The following is a 12907-nucleotide window of genomic DNA, read 5'->3' on the forward strand; positions in this document are numbered from 1 at the left end:
TTAAAAGGTAAGCAAACAGCTGACAGTTTTGCTTACAAATAATTTATTCTAGTGAATTTTGAGCAGTGGGCATATTTGTTGAAAAATGGTAAAGAAAAAATTGTGTTTCTGTAAACTGGAAAATTGTTCATTTTATGATCTTGGGTGGATCTGCATACTACTATGGCTCGTGGAGATAAGTTTCTCAACTTCAGTCCCAGAAATGGGTACAAATACAGACTACAGAGTTTTCCTTTTTCCTTGGATGGTGTGGGCCAGAAACCCAGATTTATTTCAAAGCCCCATCTTGGGCTGGTAAAATGCACCAGTGGCATTTCATAGCCTTGAGCCTCCAGGTTCAGCATAGCCTGTAGCAAGTTTTTTCTGACAAAATTTCATAGCCTATCATTTTGTATAAATAATGGATAGTGAGCAAACTTCTTAGCTATGCTACCAAAAATGCTCTTTTTCTGACTGCACATAGTTTCTATTAACTTTAGTGGGAATGTCACAGACACTGAGTAGGGTAGAATGATCCCTGAAGTGGTCTAACAGCAATATTAATTTCTCCTGGTGGGTGACACTGTCCTCATCACAATACTGAAGTTAGAGTGCTTCAGAAAATACAAAAGATCTCTTCAAGATTGGTACAGGCTGTGATTACAACCAATTATCTTTTGTGGATTTTCACCCAAATGAAAAAAATCTGGTAACTGAAACATCCCCATAAAAGGTTCTAGACTTTAAAGTACCAGCTGAGACCCAGGCATTTTGTTTTTAAAAAAGTAACTCTTCAGTGAGCAAAAGACACAAAATCAATGGGAGATGTGCTGCTTATTCATCAAGGCAAAGTCATCTTGTGGAAAAAAAAAACCCACCTTTTGTATTTGTCTAGATAATCCTGCAAATACAAAGAATATCTAGTTGCCCAACTAAATCCTAAGGTAACTAAACTGAAAAATAGTACATACTCCACATCTTCAGGTGTAGTTGTCTCATTTCCATGCAGTAAGAATCCCAGCAGCTGTATCCTTCAAAAAAAGATCCTCAGGAACTCAACCAGCATATTCCAAATTCCAAGGTGAGCAGATCCATCCTTTCTCTGCTGAGATCTATTACCACAGTGCAATGCCTGGCAACACCATATTGTGAAAAGCAGACCTTTAAATGACATTACCACAGTTTAGAGGCCTTTATTTATACCAAGTAGTAAAAAGTTTGTTACAGGATCATCTATATTTCAATAGGTACAGAAGTGTCTATTCTTAGGACAGAAGTGTTAACTGTTCTCTTACCTCAGGGTCTGTTCAGTCTGCAAGCAAATTGCTGGCTTCCAAAGACATTTTCTATTGTTGTAGATTTGCTATGAAATAACTCTTGAGGAAATTTACAGCAGTTGTAAAATTTTTATTCACTCTCATTAAGTACAAATCCTAACACAAATCCTTGAAGATAACAGTTGTAGAAGTAAATGGAAAGAAAATCTATCATGGCTTGAATAGAGTTGTAGGATGTAAAAGAAACCTTGAAAGGATTTCCATTAAGTTAACTTGTTTTCTAGATAAAGAAAATCCCATTAATCTAGTCTAGATATCAAAAGATTCATTTTGATACCATGTATATTTCCTTGTATAATTGGAGAAGGTAAGGAAGGTGGTAAGAAACTGGTTGAAGAGTGAACTAGGGTATTTTTTTGTTCAAAAGAAGATAGGATGGAGCTCCTCAGCAGTCAGGCTTGAGGATGTTCAATCATGGAGAGCAAAGAAACCCTCAGCCCAGGGAGCAGAAAGAACCTCATGACCAGGAAAGCAACAGGAGGTGACATCCAGAGGCATAAAATTCTTGGAGGTAGAATCAGTAAGAACAGAAGCTGGCAGCAAGGAGGCATGAGCTGGAAAAAGCAAGCCTGGAATATTAACCAAACACTTGCTGGCAGGTGTAAGGAAGATATGAAAAAGCCAAACCCAAGATAGGCTGTAGAGAGTTTAGTATTTGCAGCAGGGGAAGTACTGATGACACTCCAGAAAACTGGCAAAGGCAGATGTCAAATGAAGTCCAGAGTTCTGGCATTCCTTGGTCAAAAAAGAGTCACCTAAGTTGCAAGGGATGCAAAGAGGACCACAAAGACAGGCAAGGAAAAGGAGGACATTAAGAGGCCATGGTTATTTTGTGCCTCCTGAAATGCCACCTGGGTGAAGGAAAATGCATCAGGGTCATCCTAATGAGAGGAGAAAAAACACAGTTAAGTAAAATACAGGTGTAATCAGGACATGAATCAGCTTGGCTATTAGAATAAAATTAGAGATGGAAGTGTTGACAACAATCTTTGTTAGAAACTGTATGGTACAACGTTGCCACTTTAGGACCAAGAGTCTGACTTTCTGAACCAGACTGCAGGAGGCAGAGCCTGCCCAAACCAAAACCTGGACATGATGACCCCCAAAAGTTTCAGCCCCATAAAAGTGGGATCCAAACTGAGGTTTCTAAGAGCCTGCAAGTAAGCTGCAGACAAAAACTGTGCTTCTAGAACAAGTAGACATAAACTAAGCCATTTACATAGAGAACAGACTAAGAATTTGGGACCCTGAGCTCTTCTACTAACAGAGCTACTGGCAAAAACTGTAATTTTGCTGTTGCTCAGCAGAAGGGCAATGCTGGTGTCAGATGCCAGACAGCAGCATTAGAAGCAGCAGCAATTCTCTGAAAAAGAGACAGGCAGATATTAAAGCATTTGTGCAACGAGCCAGAAAAAGCTGTAAATCAAGCCAAGATCCTCTGGAACAAAGCTGCTTTAGGAATATATAATCTCTGTCATGGACTGAGAATCTAGGAAGCAAGTCATTCATTTGGGCTGTATTTCATAATCCTACACTATCAAACTTATATTGGAGTTTTCCCCTTCCTCGGGAGCAGCAAAAACACCTTCCAGGTGCCTATTGCACAGCATGTAACATTCTGAACCCCTTTTGGCCATGTATGTCACCTGTCTTTAATGAGAAAGATTTAATTAGTCATAAGAAGTTATGTTTCTGTTCTCAATTCCACAACAAATCCAATATATGGCCACTGGCAAGTAACTTTATTTGTATTTATCCTCAAAAAAGAGAAAAATAATAACTTCTCTAAAACTCTTGTTGGACCACTTACAACATTTCAGAATCATTTTTACTCTGCCTTTGTAGAGCACTCACCCAGACAAATAAACACCAGTTATGGGTCAACACTGCACAAATAGTAAATGAGAATTATTTTCACTGACAATATTGTTGAAGACATATGCACAGAACCAGTAGAAATAATAAAGGTAATTTGAAAATTTAATCAGAAAAGTGAAACAATGGAAAAATATTAGGAATGTAGAGCTCATCAGGGCAAGCAGAGTCTATTAACTCTTCAGCTGTCCAAGCACAGAACTGAAAATCTCTTGTTAAGTTACCACCAAGTACAATGACCACTATCATCCCAGCTGTAATCAAATACATAATTGAAAGTGAACTAAATCAGAGAAATTAAAACCAAAAACCACAGGGCCAGACTTCAGCAGAAGTACCTGGCTGGATACTCCCCCTCCCTCCAGCAAATCAAAACCTCACAATTATTACTCAGAACAGCTTCACACTGCTGATGGTCTTCCCCATAAACTTGAAAACTTACACACAATGACCTAAATTAGTACAACACGTTTGTTTTTTATTATTATTTTTCTTCTTTTGCTTTTCTGTCTCTATAAAAATTCGATGTACATTGTTACCCTAATATTTACATAAAGCCTTCCAACCAATTCAGTAACTGGGACAGCAGAAGTTCATCTGCATGATAGCCATCTGCATCACTGCATTTTACTCTGTCCCAATGCCTTTTAAGTCATAAAATGATGTACTGGGGAACAGACTGGCTACAGCTTTACCTCTACTAACTGCTGTTCTATTTTATCAGGCCTGATGACAAGAAACAGGCAAATAAGAAAAAGAGTATGAAATGCATCTACAATAATATGGAACAATTATGTGTCACAAAATGTAACCACTTGGAAGTTCAGTCTGTCAAGGAACTGGACATTTAATTATAATAATCATTCTAAACAAGAACTAATTGAAAGTGAAGATTCACTTTTAGCTAGAATTTTCCTTCTGAATTTTAAGTATGTTACCTATTAGGATATAACCAAAGCTATGAAAATCCAAACAAATTACCCTCTTTCCAGTAAGCCTTTCATATGCAGTACAAGCATGCTTTCCTTTTTTTCAGGCATCTGAATGAATATTTCTAGCTAATGGCTAAATTCTTTTCCATATCTAGATTCAAAGAGGCAAGGAATATGTATACTTTGCTATTCCCCTAAAGAAAGGACAAGATTATTTTAGGACAAGAAAATCTATGTCTACTTTTAAATTTTGTCTCTTCCTTGTGCTTTCCTGTCATCACTTATGAATGTAAAACTTAAACCACCTAGAACTATTTAAGGAAAGAAATCTAATTTCACAGATACAACCAAAGAATGCTCTACAATAATTGCTACTGATTTATCAGTTCCATCTTTTCACCTTCATACAACCTTGATAGTTACTAAATCACAGCAAAAATACACTAAGACATCATTTACTAAAAGCATTCTGTCTTCTCACTTAGCATTGGGATCAGCTTTGTATTTTTAGGGTGTATTATGTGTCAGAGGCACCTCAGACAAATCCATAGAATCATAGAATCCTTTTGGTTGGAAAAGACCATGAAGATCATCTGTGTTGGTCCCAACATTTTCTATGATCCCCTAGGTTACATTCATGATCTAAACACATTTAAAACACTTTTACATATCTTAGTGTCACTAAGAAAGTCTTATCCTTGATGCACCACAGAAGTTCAGGGCTGTGTTTCCAGGAACTCCTGCCAGGTGTCAGATCCTTGGGAATTCAAGGTGCATTTCAGGTAGAGCCAAATTTCCTTGCTTTTTCTCCTGAAAATAAAATGTACAATTCTGGGTAGCAAATCCAGGTCCAGGAACTGCAGCCACAGTGGAAATTGTCCTTTTTGCTGACTGATTTTGCAAGTTCAAAGAGTTAAGTCAATAGCATCATCCCAAAAAAAGGTCCAAGGTTCTCTGTGGAACAGCCCAGCAAAGCTGCACATGCCATTGTTCTGGTACTGACCCAGAGCTTTATTCTGTGCTACCGTGTTACCTATAAAAGAAGAGGAAAAAGTTACCTACACAGAAGCAATCAAACAAGGATGAGAACACATTCTTGGCTGCTGCAAAGGAACTGTTCACATTTTTACATCACAGAGGAACTTGCCCCAGCTGTACTCATGTGCACAAAAAGAGAACCTATATGCTAGGTAACAGATGTTAATTAGACTGTTATTCATTAGCAGGAGGGAGATTTGCAGATGAGACATTTAAAAAAAAGACATTTAAAAAAAGACATTTAAAAAAAGACTGGATGTGGCACTCAGTGCCATGGTCTAGCAACTGCTCCGGTGGGTCAAGGGTTGGACTAGATGATCTCTGAGGTCCCTTCCAACCCGGCTAATTCTATGATTCTATGATTCTATGATTTTCAAATGTCCATTTACTAATAAATTTGCCCCCAGTGTTTCATAGAAATCTTCCTTCTGCTTTATTTTGCTCAGCATCATTCCCAACACCAATGCCTACAGCTCAAGTGCACGATCTGCATCCCAACAGAACATTCCTGCAAACTGCTGCCCATTCCACCTTGTCCATCTGGGAGGGAACTGGGAATCAGACTGAAGGTGGTCTGCAGACTGGAGGAATTGTTCTTGCAGCAGAAGCCACTCCCTAATAATTCCTCTCCCCAAGGACCCCCGTGTTCTCTTACAGCCCCCTGCCCACCCAGGCAGATGCTGGAGGGATGTGTGTGCAAACCTTGATGCACACACACAGTGCACAGACCCAGGGGTTTGGTTGTGCAGTGAGGAAGGGTCAATTCACATTTCCCATCCTGGAAACAGATGAGAAAAGGCAGCCTGGGAGGAGGAAAGCTTTGTCAGCTCTGCTCTGCAGTGTCTGGAAGGGTTACAAAACTAAAGAGACACCCAGCACAGAGAAGTTTTGTTTCCCTCCCTAAGGTAACTGATGTAAGATACAAGCTCTCCAGCTTTTCCCATTTTTACTGTCCCACTCAGCCATGAACTATTCATCTAAATACTGAGTAGCATCAGGAGCCTCCCGTGCCTCACACACTTCAAGTTACTTTAATATTTGCACAAAATGAAAAGATAAAGGACTTAAAATTGATTAAATGGCATTTCCTCTTTCTGTGTATAACTAATCTGTGGAAGTCATTGTCCCAACTAGTACTGATCCCAGGGTCTTAGAAAGCTTTAAAAATTGATTAGAAATTTAAATGGTAATGAGATCATCTTTGCTACATAACATAGAAAAAAACTTAATAGAGAATTAATCTCAACTCTCGTGTTTTAGACATAAGCCACTAATTAAATGGGAAGAATTTCATGTATGTGTACATTTTCTATAACTGTCCACAGGGGTTATGCTGAGTTTTTCTGATTTAAGTATCTCAGAGCTGAGACACAAAGGCTGCTGGAATGGTTTGGACTATTGGTCACAGTCAGATAAGACAATCCATAGACTTCTTTGTCTAAACTTTCAATAATACACTTAATACATTTAATTAATTTTTTTTAATTGAGCTTGGACAAATCTTTGGAAATTTTCTTCGGGAAATTTTCTTTCTATTCTATTTTTCTTGCAGTTTAACATTGCCTGTGCTCCAAGCTTCTGTTCAGAATCCCAAATAACTGCTGCTCATTTTATTTGCACAGCTAGAGGTTGGTAGACAAAGAAAACCACCCACAAGCCAGGCACAATACCTACAGAGGAACTTCTGATGCCAGGAGAGATTCTGCAGCACAGCTTTAGCTGTCTAGCAAGCAGACATCTATGTGTGAGCTCAACATCCAGGGTTTCCTTAAGGTACAGGAGGGAGAAAGAAATACCCATGGGAGAACTCTTGTGGATGGGCACAGTCCTGCTGTGGCATCACCCATTTCTCCCTGTGTAACTTCAGGGAATCCTAAAAAACCAAACATTTCCATGGATGGAAACATCCCTGCTGCTGGGCACAGTGAATCCCAGCCACAAACCCCTGCACAAGTCATGTCCTTTCTTATTTGCAACAATAAAGAAGATAAATTTCATTATTTGAGATTGGCTCTCCAAAGGTACAATCCTAAGAGCTAAATAGAGGAACACAACTCAGTTAAGGATGACATGATCTCAGTTTTTAGAAATGTCACTGCTGCTGAGGATGTAGATTTGTTAAACCCCAACATCCACAAACAACTCTTCAGGGTCCACTTACTAAGAACAGAAAAGTGCATGGAAAAAGCTTTTATGGATAAAACCCAAAGTATTTAAAGCATGGAAGTAATGATTTCCCTCAAGCAGCCACTCATAATACACAAACAGCAATCAAAGGCAGAATTTCTAGCATAGAATAAATTAAAAAGGGACTTCCTGCCCTATAAGGAGGTCTTCCTGCTCCTTTCTCTAACATGGTCAGTCCCTAGTTAAAAGTTGCAGTTCTTTTGTGTTGTTTTAACCTAAAGCTTAAGTGCTGACTTCATTATTCCTACCTACATTTATTGCAGTACTCCAAGATCCCAGTAAAAATCAGGATCTCCCTTACTCTGCTGCTAACCTCAGACAAAAGAAAACACACTCCTGCCTTAAGATGCTCAGATCTAAAACCCCACAGAGCAGCAACAGGAAAGCAAAACTATGGGAGGAAAATGAGCAGTTCTCCTATCAGCAGCACAGTAGGATGATTCCCACCTAAGCACAAGTGCCAAGTATGCAGAGTGAAGAACTGAACCCAGAACAGGATTATCCAGCTAGACCTGGTCACACAGAATTGCTTTGCTCACTGAAGCCTGAAGCAGGGGTTGCTCTGACCCAACATTTCCCTCTCTGAGAAGAATTGCATTAACCCCAACTTTCCAAAGCCCTGAGGAGTCCAGGACTGGTGCTGACACCTGCAGCTGTAATGCAATAAGCACATGCTATCAGCAGATTGCCACCTTTACAGGTAGGGGATCTCTGTACTTGCCTTTGTGGTTTTGACTTTATTTCCACTGCTGCAAGACCAACCTGAATAGTCTGGTAGTACTTTACAGTCCTCTCCATCCAAACAGGGGTTCATATGACACCACCATTTCTGTAGGACAATGGAAGCTAGAAAAAGAAATAGGAAAGAGAAACAGAATACAGGGTTTTTTTAATACTGTTTGATTTGGGAGGGAGGGAGGTTGTCCTTATGCTGTTCAATTCTTTGATTACGAAAAGTAGAAACCAGGAGTTATTGAATTAATACCTTATCACTCCAAGTGTGTTTGAGCTAAAAATGTGGCTAAAAAACTTCACCAGCACACAGAAGGGCAAAGGGCACAAGCAAAAGGTGAAGGCAGGCAAGCACCTCCAGAGGTTGACTCCAACACTGGAACTGACCTCTGGAAGTGCCTTTCCATCTATGGCATCCAGGAATCTACAAAGGTGATGTTTCTCCTTCATTAACAGGCTTGAGTCAAGTACCTGCTACAGGGAACAATAAAACTAAGTTTTTTTGTTTAACTTGGCTATGCATATGCAAGAGAGGATGAAGAAATGCCAGTTTCTCCCTTCAGTGGGTGAGAAAATAGAATTGCACAGAGATGTAAGCATGTGAGGGCTGTCAGCAAATAGAGCAGCTAAGAATGTGGAAACCACTGGAAGGTATTAGATTATTAACTAAAAATGCTTCCAGTTCCACTGCTAGTTTTGAAGTATGTTTCTCAAGACTACAGTAGTACACCTTAAGTGTCCAGATTTATTAGTTCTCTACCCTGAAGGTAATTTCTATTAATAAGACCATGCTTGTTACTTTTACAAATGTATTCATGACTTTACAATCCCACTGTTAACAACAGATATACTTCCCCACAAGCAGCTGCAAACATCTGCATGTATTCCACAGCTTTGCATTGTTCATGGGATTCACCAAATACCAGAAAATTATTATGAAACGTATCAGTTCACCACCTTCCATAATCTAAATTGGATTTCAGAATAAAATCTGGCCTAAAATGTTGATTTAGTGATGATAATGAGTCTGCATTATGCTACTATGTGCACAAAATATTGACTTGCATGCTCTAAAAAATACCACATCCAGAAGAGATTAACAATAATAATTTAGTCTACTTCTTGTAAAGCACTTTTTTTTCTTTTAATTTCAAGGTAAATCCATACCTCTACAGCCTTCAAATCAGGGTGACAAGCAGGCAAGCTGACATCAGGATATTGTTGAAATGTTCATTCAATTACTTTTGTTCTCCACTTTCACTCTGCATAAAAAGCACTATGAAAAATATACTTCTGGAACACTGGTTAGGCTTTTATAAACTATTCTTTCAATCTCCTGAATTTTTAAAATAAATGCATCATTCCTTTCACCAGTCCTTTGGATCTTAGGACATTTGCATTGATGCTGATTGTTGAAAAAAAAAAAACAAAACAAGAAAAACAAGGAAAATCAGATGAAATTTCATTGTGCTTCCTAGAAGGTGAAAGATTATTTTCACTCCAGACATTTGGCCCAGTCATCTATTTTTTTTTTTTTTCTCTGCTACTTTCTAAATTTGTTTTGATTCTTATGCCACATTTATTTCAGGTCCACGTGAAGAAGTCAGAAATCAGTTGGCTGATTTCTATTCTGTGCAAATCCCTCTCCTTGGAGCAATGGCAGCACTTGGAAATACTTCATACTGATCTCACTCCATTAGTTTCCAGCAAACTTTTGCTGTAGCAATGCACTAATTCTTATACCCATTTTGGTCCAATCTCTTTATAACTGGAAAGTCCACTCTGCTGAGCTGTACATCCCAAATTGCTGTAGCTGCTTGTGTCAAACACAACTTTGAGAGCAGCCCATCAAAAATCTCCATCAGAGTCTTAAGTTCACCTTCATAGCCAGAATTCTTTGACCATCCTTATCCCTGTAACTCTGTGGAGGATACATAAAGGCTTCCTGCTCTTTTCCTTGGAAAGGTTTCAACAGGTGACTTTTCTAAGAAATGAGAGCATCTGTGTCCCTCTCATACACAACCACCCTCACCAAGGGAGATTGCTTTAGGTTGACATGAACCAGCTGACTTGCTGGAAAGCAGCCAGAAACCCTGCCAAAAATAAATCATCTCCTGACATCACTCCCTAGATAACCTGACTCCATGGAAAGAGCAGCTTCATAGAGAATAAAGCCAAAACATCTCAAGCCATCATCTCATCTTGCCTCACACAATTCACTGTGTTGTGCCCTCAGTTGTGTTTGGCCACACAGTGCTTCCCAAACCAATCTGGAACAGGCAAAGAAAGAAACTTCTCCCATTGTCATTTTTTCTGACACGAAACAATCTCAGCATGACACACACAGAACTTCGGTTTTCTTCCTCTTCACACCTCTTCTGCTCTGCTTTCTGCTCCCACATTAAGCACCCATTAGCAATCAGTGTTTTCTCTCTCTGAAGGTATTGAACATGCTGAAATCCAGTAAGGTTTCAATCTTCTGCCTGATAAGCAGAGCTGATTGAACTTCTTCAGCACTGCACCACAATGCAGTCACCTTTATTAATGTAATTATTTTAAAATTATTCAGCTTCCCATGAGTAGGACTGTGCCACCTGACTACCCTGGCCTTGTCATTAATTACTCTTTTGCTCCACCAGATGAAACCCATGAATGTTTTTTGTCAGGAGAGATTCTAGATTTGGTTTTGGGTCACTGCTGGATGTGTTGCAGAGCCAAGCACTGGGAAATCCTGGTAGGTTAAAGCCCCTTGACTGCCCCTTCCTCCTCCTGGCTCTCCAGAGAGCTCTGGTTTGGAGGTATGAAGGTTCAAGAGGCACAGGGTTCAAGATTAAATAGTTTTTTTTAAAAAAAGTCTGACATGTTCAAAGGTATTTAGTAACCAAATCTTTAATTGAATAAATTAGACACTACCTTCCAAAGCAACTTCTATAACATGGGCTTACATTTTCAGAAATTACCTGTATTGGTCTTGAAAATTCCTCAGGAAAGGATATCAGTTGTGTCTGGCAAATCTCTTTTCAGAAAGCAACATAAATTCTTATGATCTGTACTCCAAAAATTCCTTGCTACTTGGATAACATACAAGTTCTTCTTAGTTATTCACATGGGACAGTGATCAACCTCACTTGTCCCTAAGTATCTAAACTATGCTGCTTACCCTGTCAAAATTAACAGGGTACTAGTGGTCTTCTGGAACACCCCAACCTTTCTGAAATACTTTTTGAATTACAATAACTGACCAGAGATCTATTAACCAACTTGTTAGGACTACTCAGAGTCAAAATTAATTTTTTTTTCCTTTTGAATTCTCAAGTACTCTGAAACTCATTCAAAAACCATGGGCAGGAAATTTTCTTAGCAATTTCTCTTTTTGTTTATTTGTTATTGATTTCATGTTTTCTTGTGTATATACACACTCTTCCCTTCACTCTGGAATTCAAATGGGCCAAAATTGTCCTTTTTTTTTTCATTGCAGTTTTCGGCCCTACAGAAAATTCTTGCACAATTCTTTATTCCTATTTACATTTTTTCCAGTTTGAGTGCTTCCTCCTCATAAATTCTAGGACTAATAGAATTGCCTGCATGGAAGGTAGTGATGATTTACTCAGAGTCATTTAAAGCACTTAGCTAAGATAGCTGCTCTACAGACAGAAGTTATCAATGTTTTATCTTCTTGGCAGTAGCTGTTAGGCAAGGTGGAGGTACTTACTCAAGGATGTTTACTTCCATAAATAAAATGAGTATAAACAAAACCTCATGACTACTTTAAGTATAATTTAGTCATTGACAGAAGAATGGGTTGACCTTTGCTAAGCAAAATTTTCTAGAACTGCAGTCAAGAAACATAGCTACAACTCAAGGTAGGGTATACAGGTTGTGGGGTGTGCTCTCTACATATTTAAATATTTTCTTTCACATACTCTGCTTTTTCATAAGTCTGATGGATCAATTTATATACAGCAACATTTCTCAAAGTAACAGACAGGGCTGTGCTTAAAAGCTCAAATAACCCCCAGGAAAATGAGGTTTCCATGAGTACAGAAGACCCAGCCTTGCTTGGTTTGTTTGCTGGTACTTGTCAGGAGCTTTCACAACTACATTCAAACACACCAATGGCTGAGTTTCTTGCTGGTTGCAATCAAAATGCAATTCTCGAAGTGTGTTATCATGGGGAAAGGATAAAAAATATTCTGACCCAAAGAGTTCTTGTCCTGTACTCTCAGCATGGCTATGGCAAGTGATTTTATTGTAAAAAATGCTAGGAAGATCCTGGTCTATAACAAACATTGATTTTCACCTCACCTCCATATCATGATTTTAAATGAAATACCTTGACTTCTGCTACTCCCAATATTTAAAGTTTCTGAGATGAAAGATATTGTAGAAATGCAATCTAGTTCATAAATGTAAGTTAGGCCCCACAACACAGTATTACTGCCCAACATGGAAAGGAGTGATGCAAGACAATCAAAGCACTTAAGTCCTTCACTTTATGTACCATCAAGGTTCAGCAAGCTGTTACTTTCCTTTCTGCACCACTTTAACATTTTTTCCTTAAATTCACCTCCATACCTATTATTTCTTCTGTAGCACCAAAGTACTTAGTCTCCTCCTTAGCACCCATCACAAGAAAAAAATGTCATTTCTACATGTAAGTGTATGCCTGGGTATAGCTATGCAAAAATCCATTCTGACTGGTCACAAATAGTGAAATTTTCTGAAATTTTGCTAGTGGGAATACTGGTGCTGCCATAAAACCCACTGAGCACTAGCCTACTGTCACCAAGAAATCCAGTGAGTAAAAGCAACATTCTGTATATGCCT

General features: G+C 38.8%; 1 protein-coding gene across 2 annotated transcripts in view; it reads right to left on the bottom strand.

Moving 5' to 3' along the window:
- Positions 1–3039: 3039 nt before the first annotated feature.
- Positions 3040–12907, bottom strand: part of TAFA4 (TAFA chemokine like family member 4) — a 73770-nt gene continuing 63902 nt past the window's right edge. The window contains exons 5-6 of one of the 2 annotated variants that reach the window (XM_071756263.1): positions 8111–8194; positions 3040–5156 (exon numbers count right to left, since the gene is read on the bottom strand). In XM_071756263.1, coding sequence (XP_071612364.1) covers positions 5029–5156; positions 8111–8194 — 212 coding nt within the window. In that variant the 3' untranslated portion in view covers positions 3040–5028. Of the gene's footprint in view, positions 5157–8069; positions 8195–12907 lie in introns of both variants that reach the window. The other variant, XM_071756264.1, reaches the window with a different exon arrangement.

The sequence above is a fragment of the Heliangelus exortis genome, chromosome 12, assembly GCF_036169615.1.
Source record: "Heliangelus exortis chromosome 12, bHelExo1.hap1, whole genome shotgun sequence".
NCBI classification, from domain to species: Eukaryota; Metazoa; Chordata; class Aves; order Apodiformes; family Trochilidae; genus Heliangelus; species Heliangelus exortis.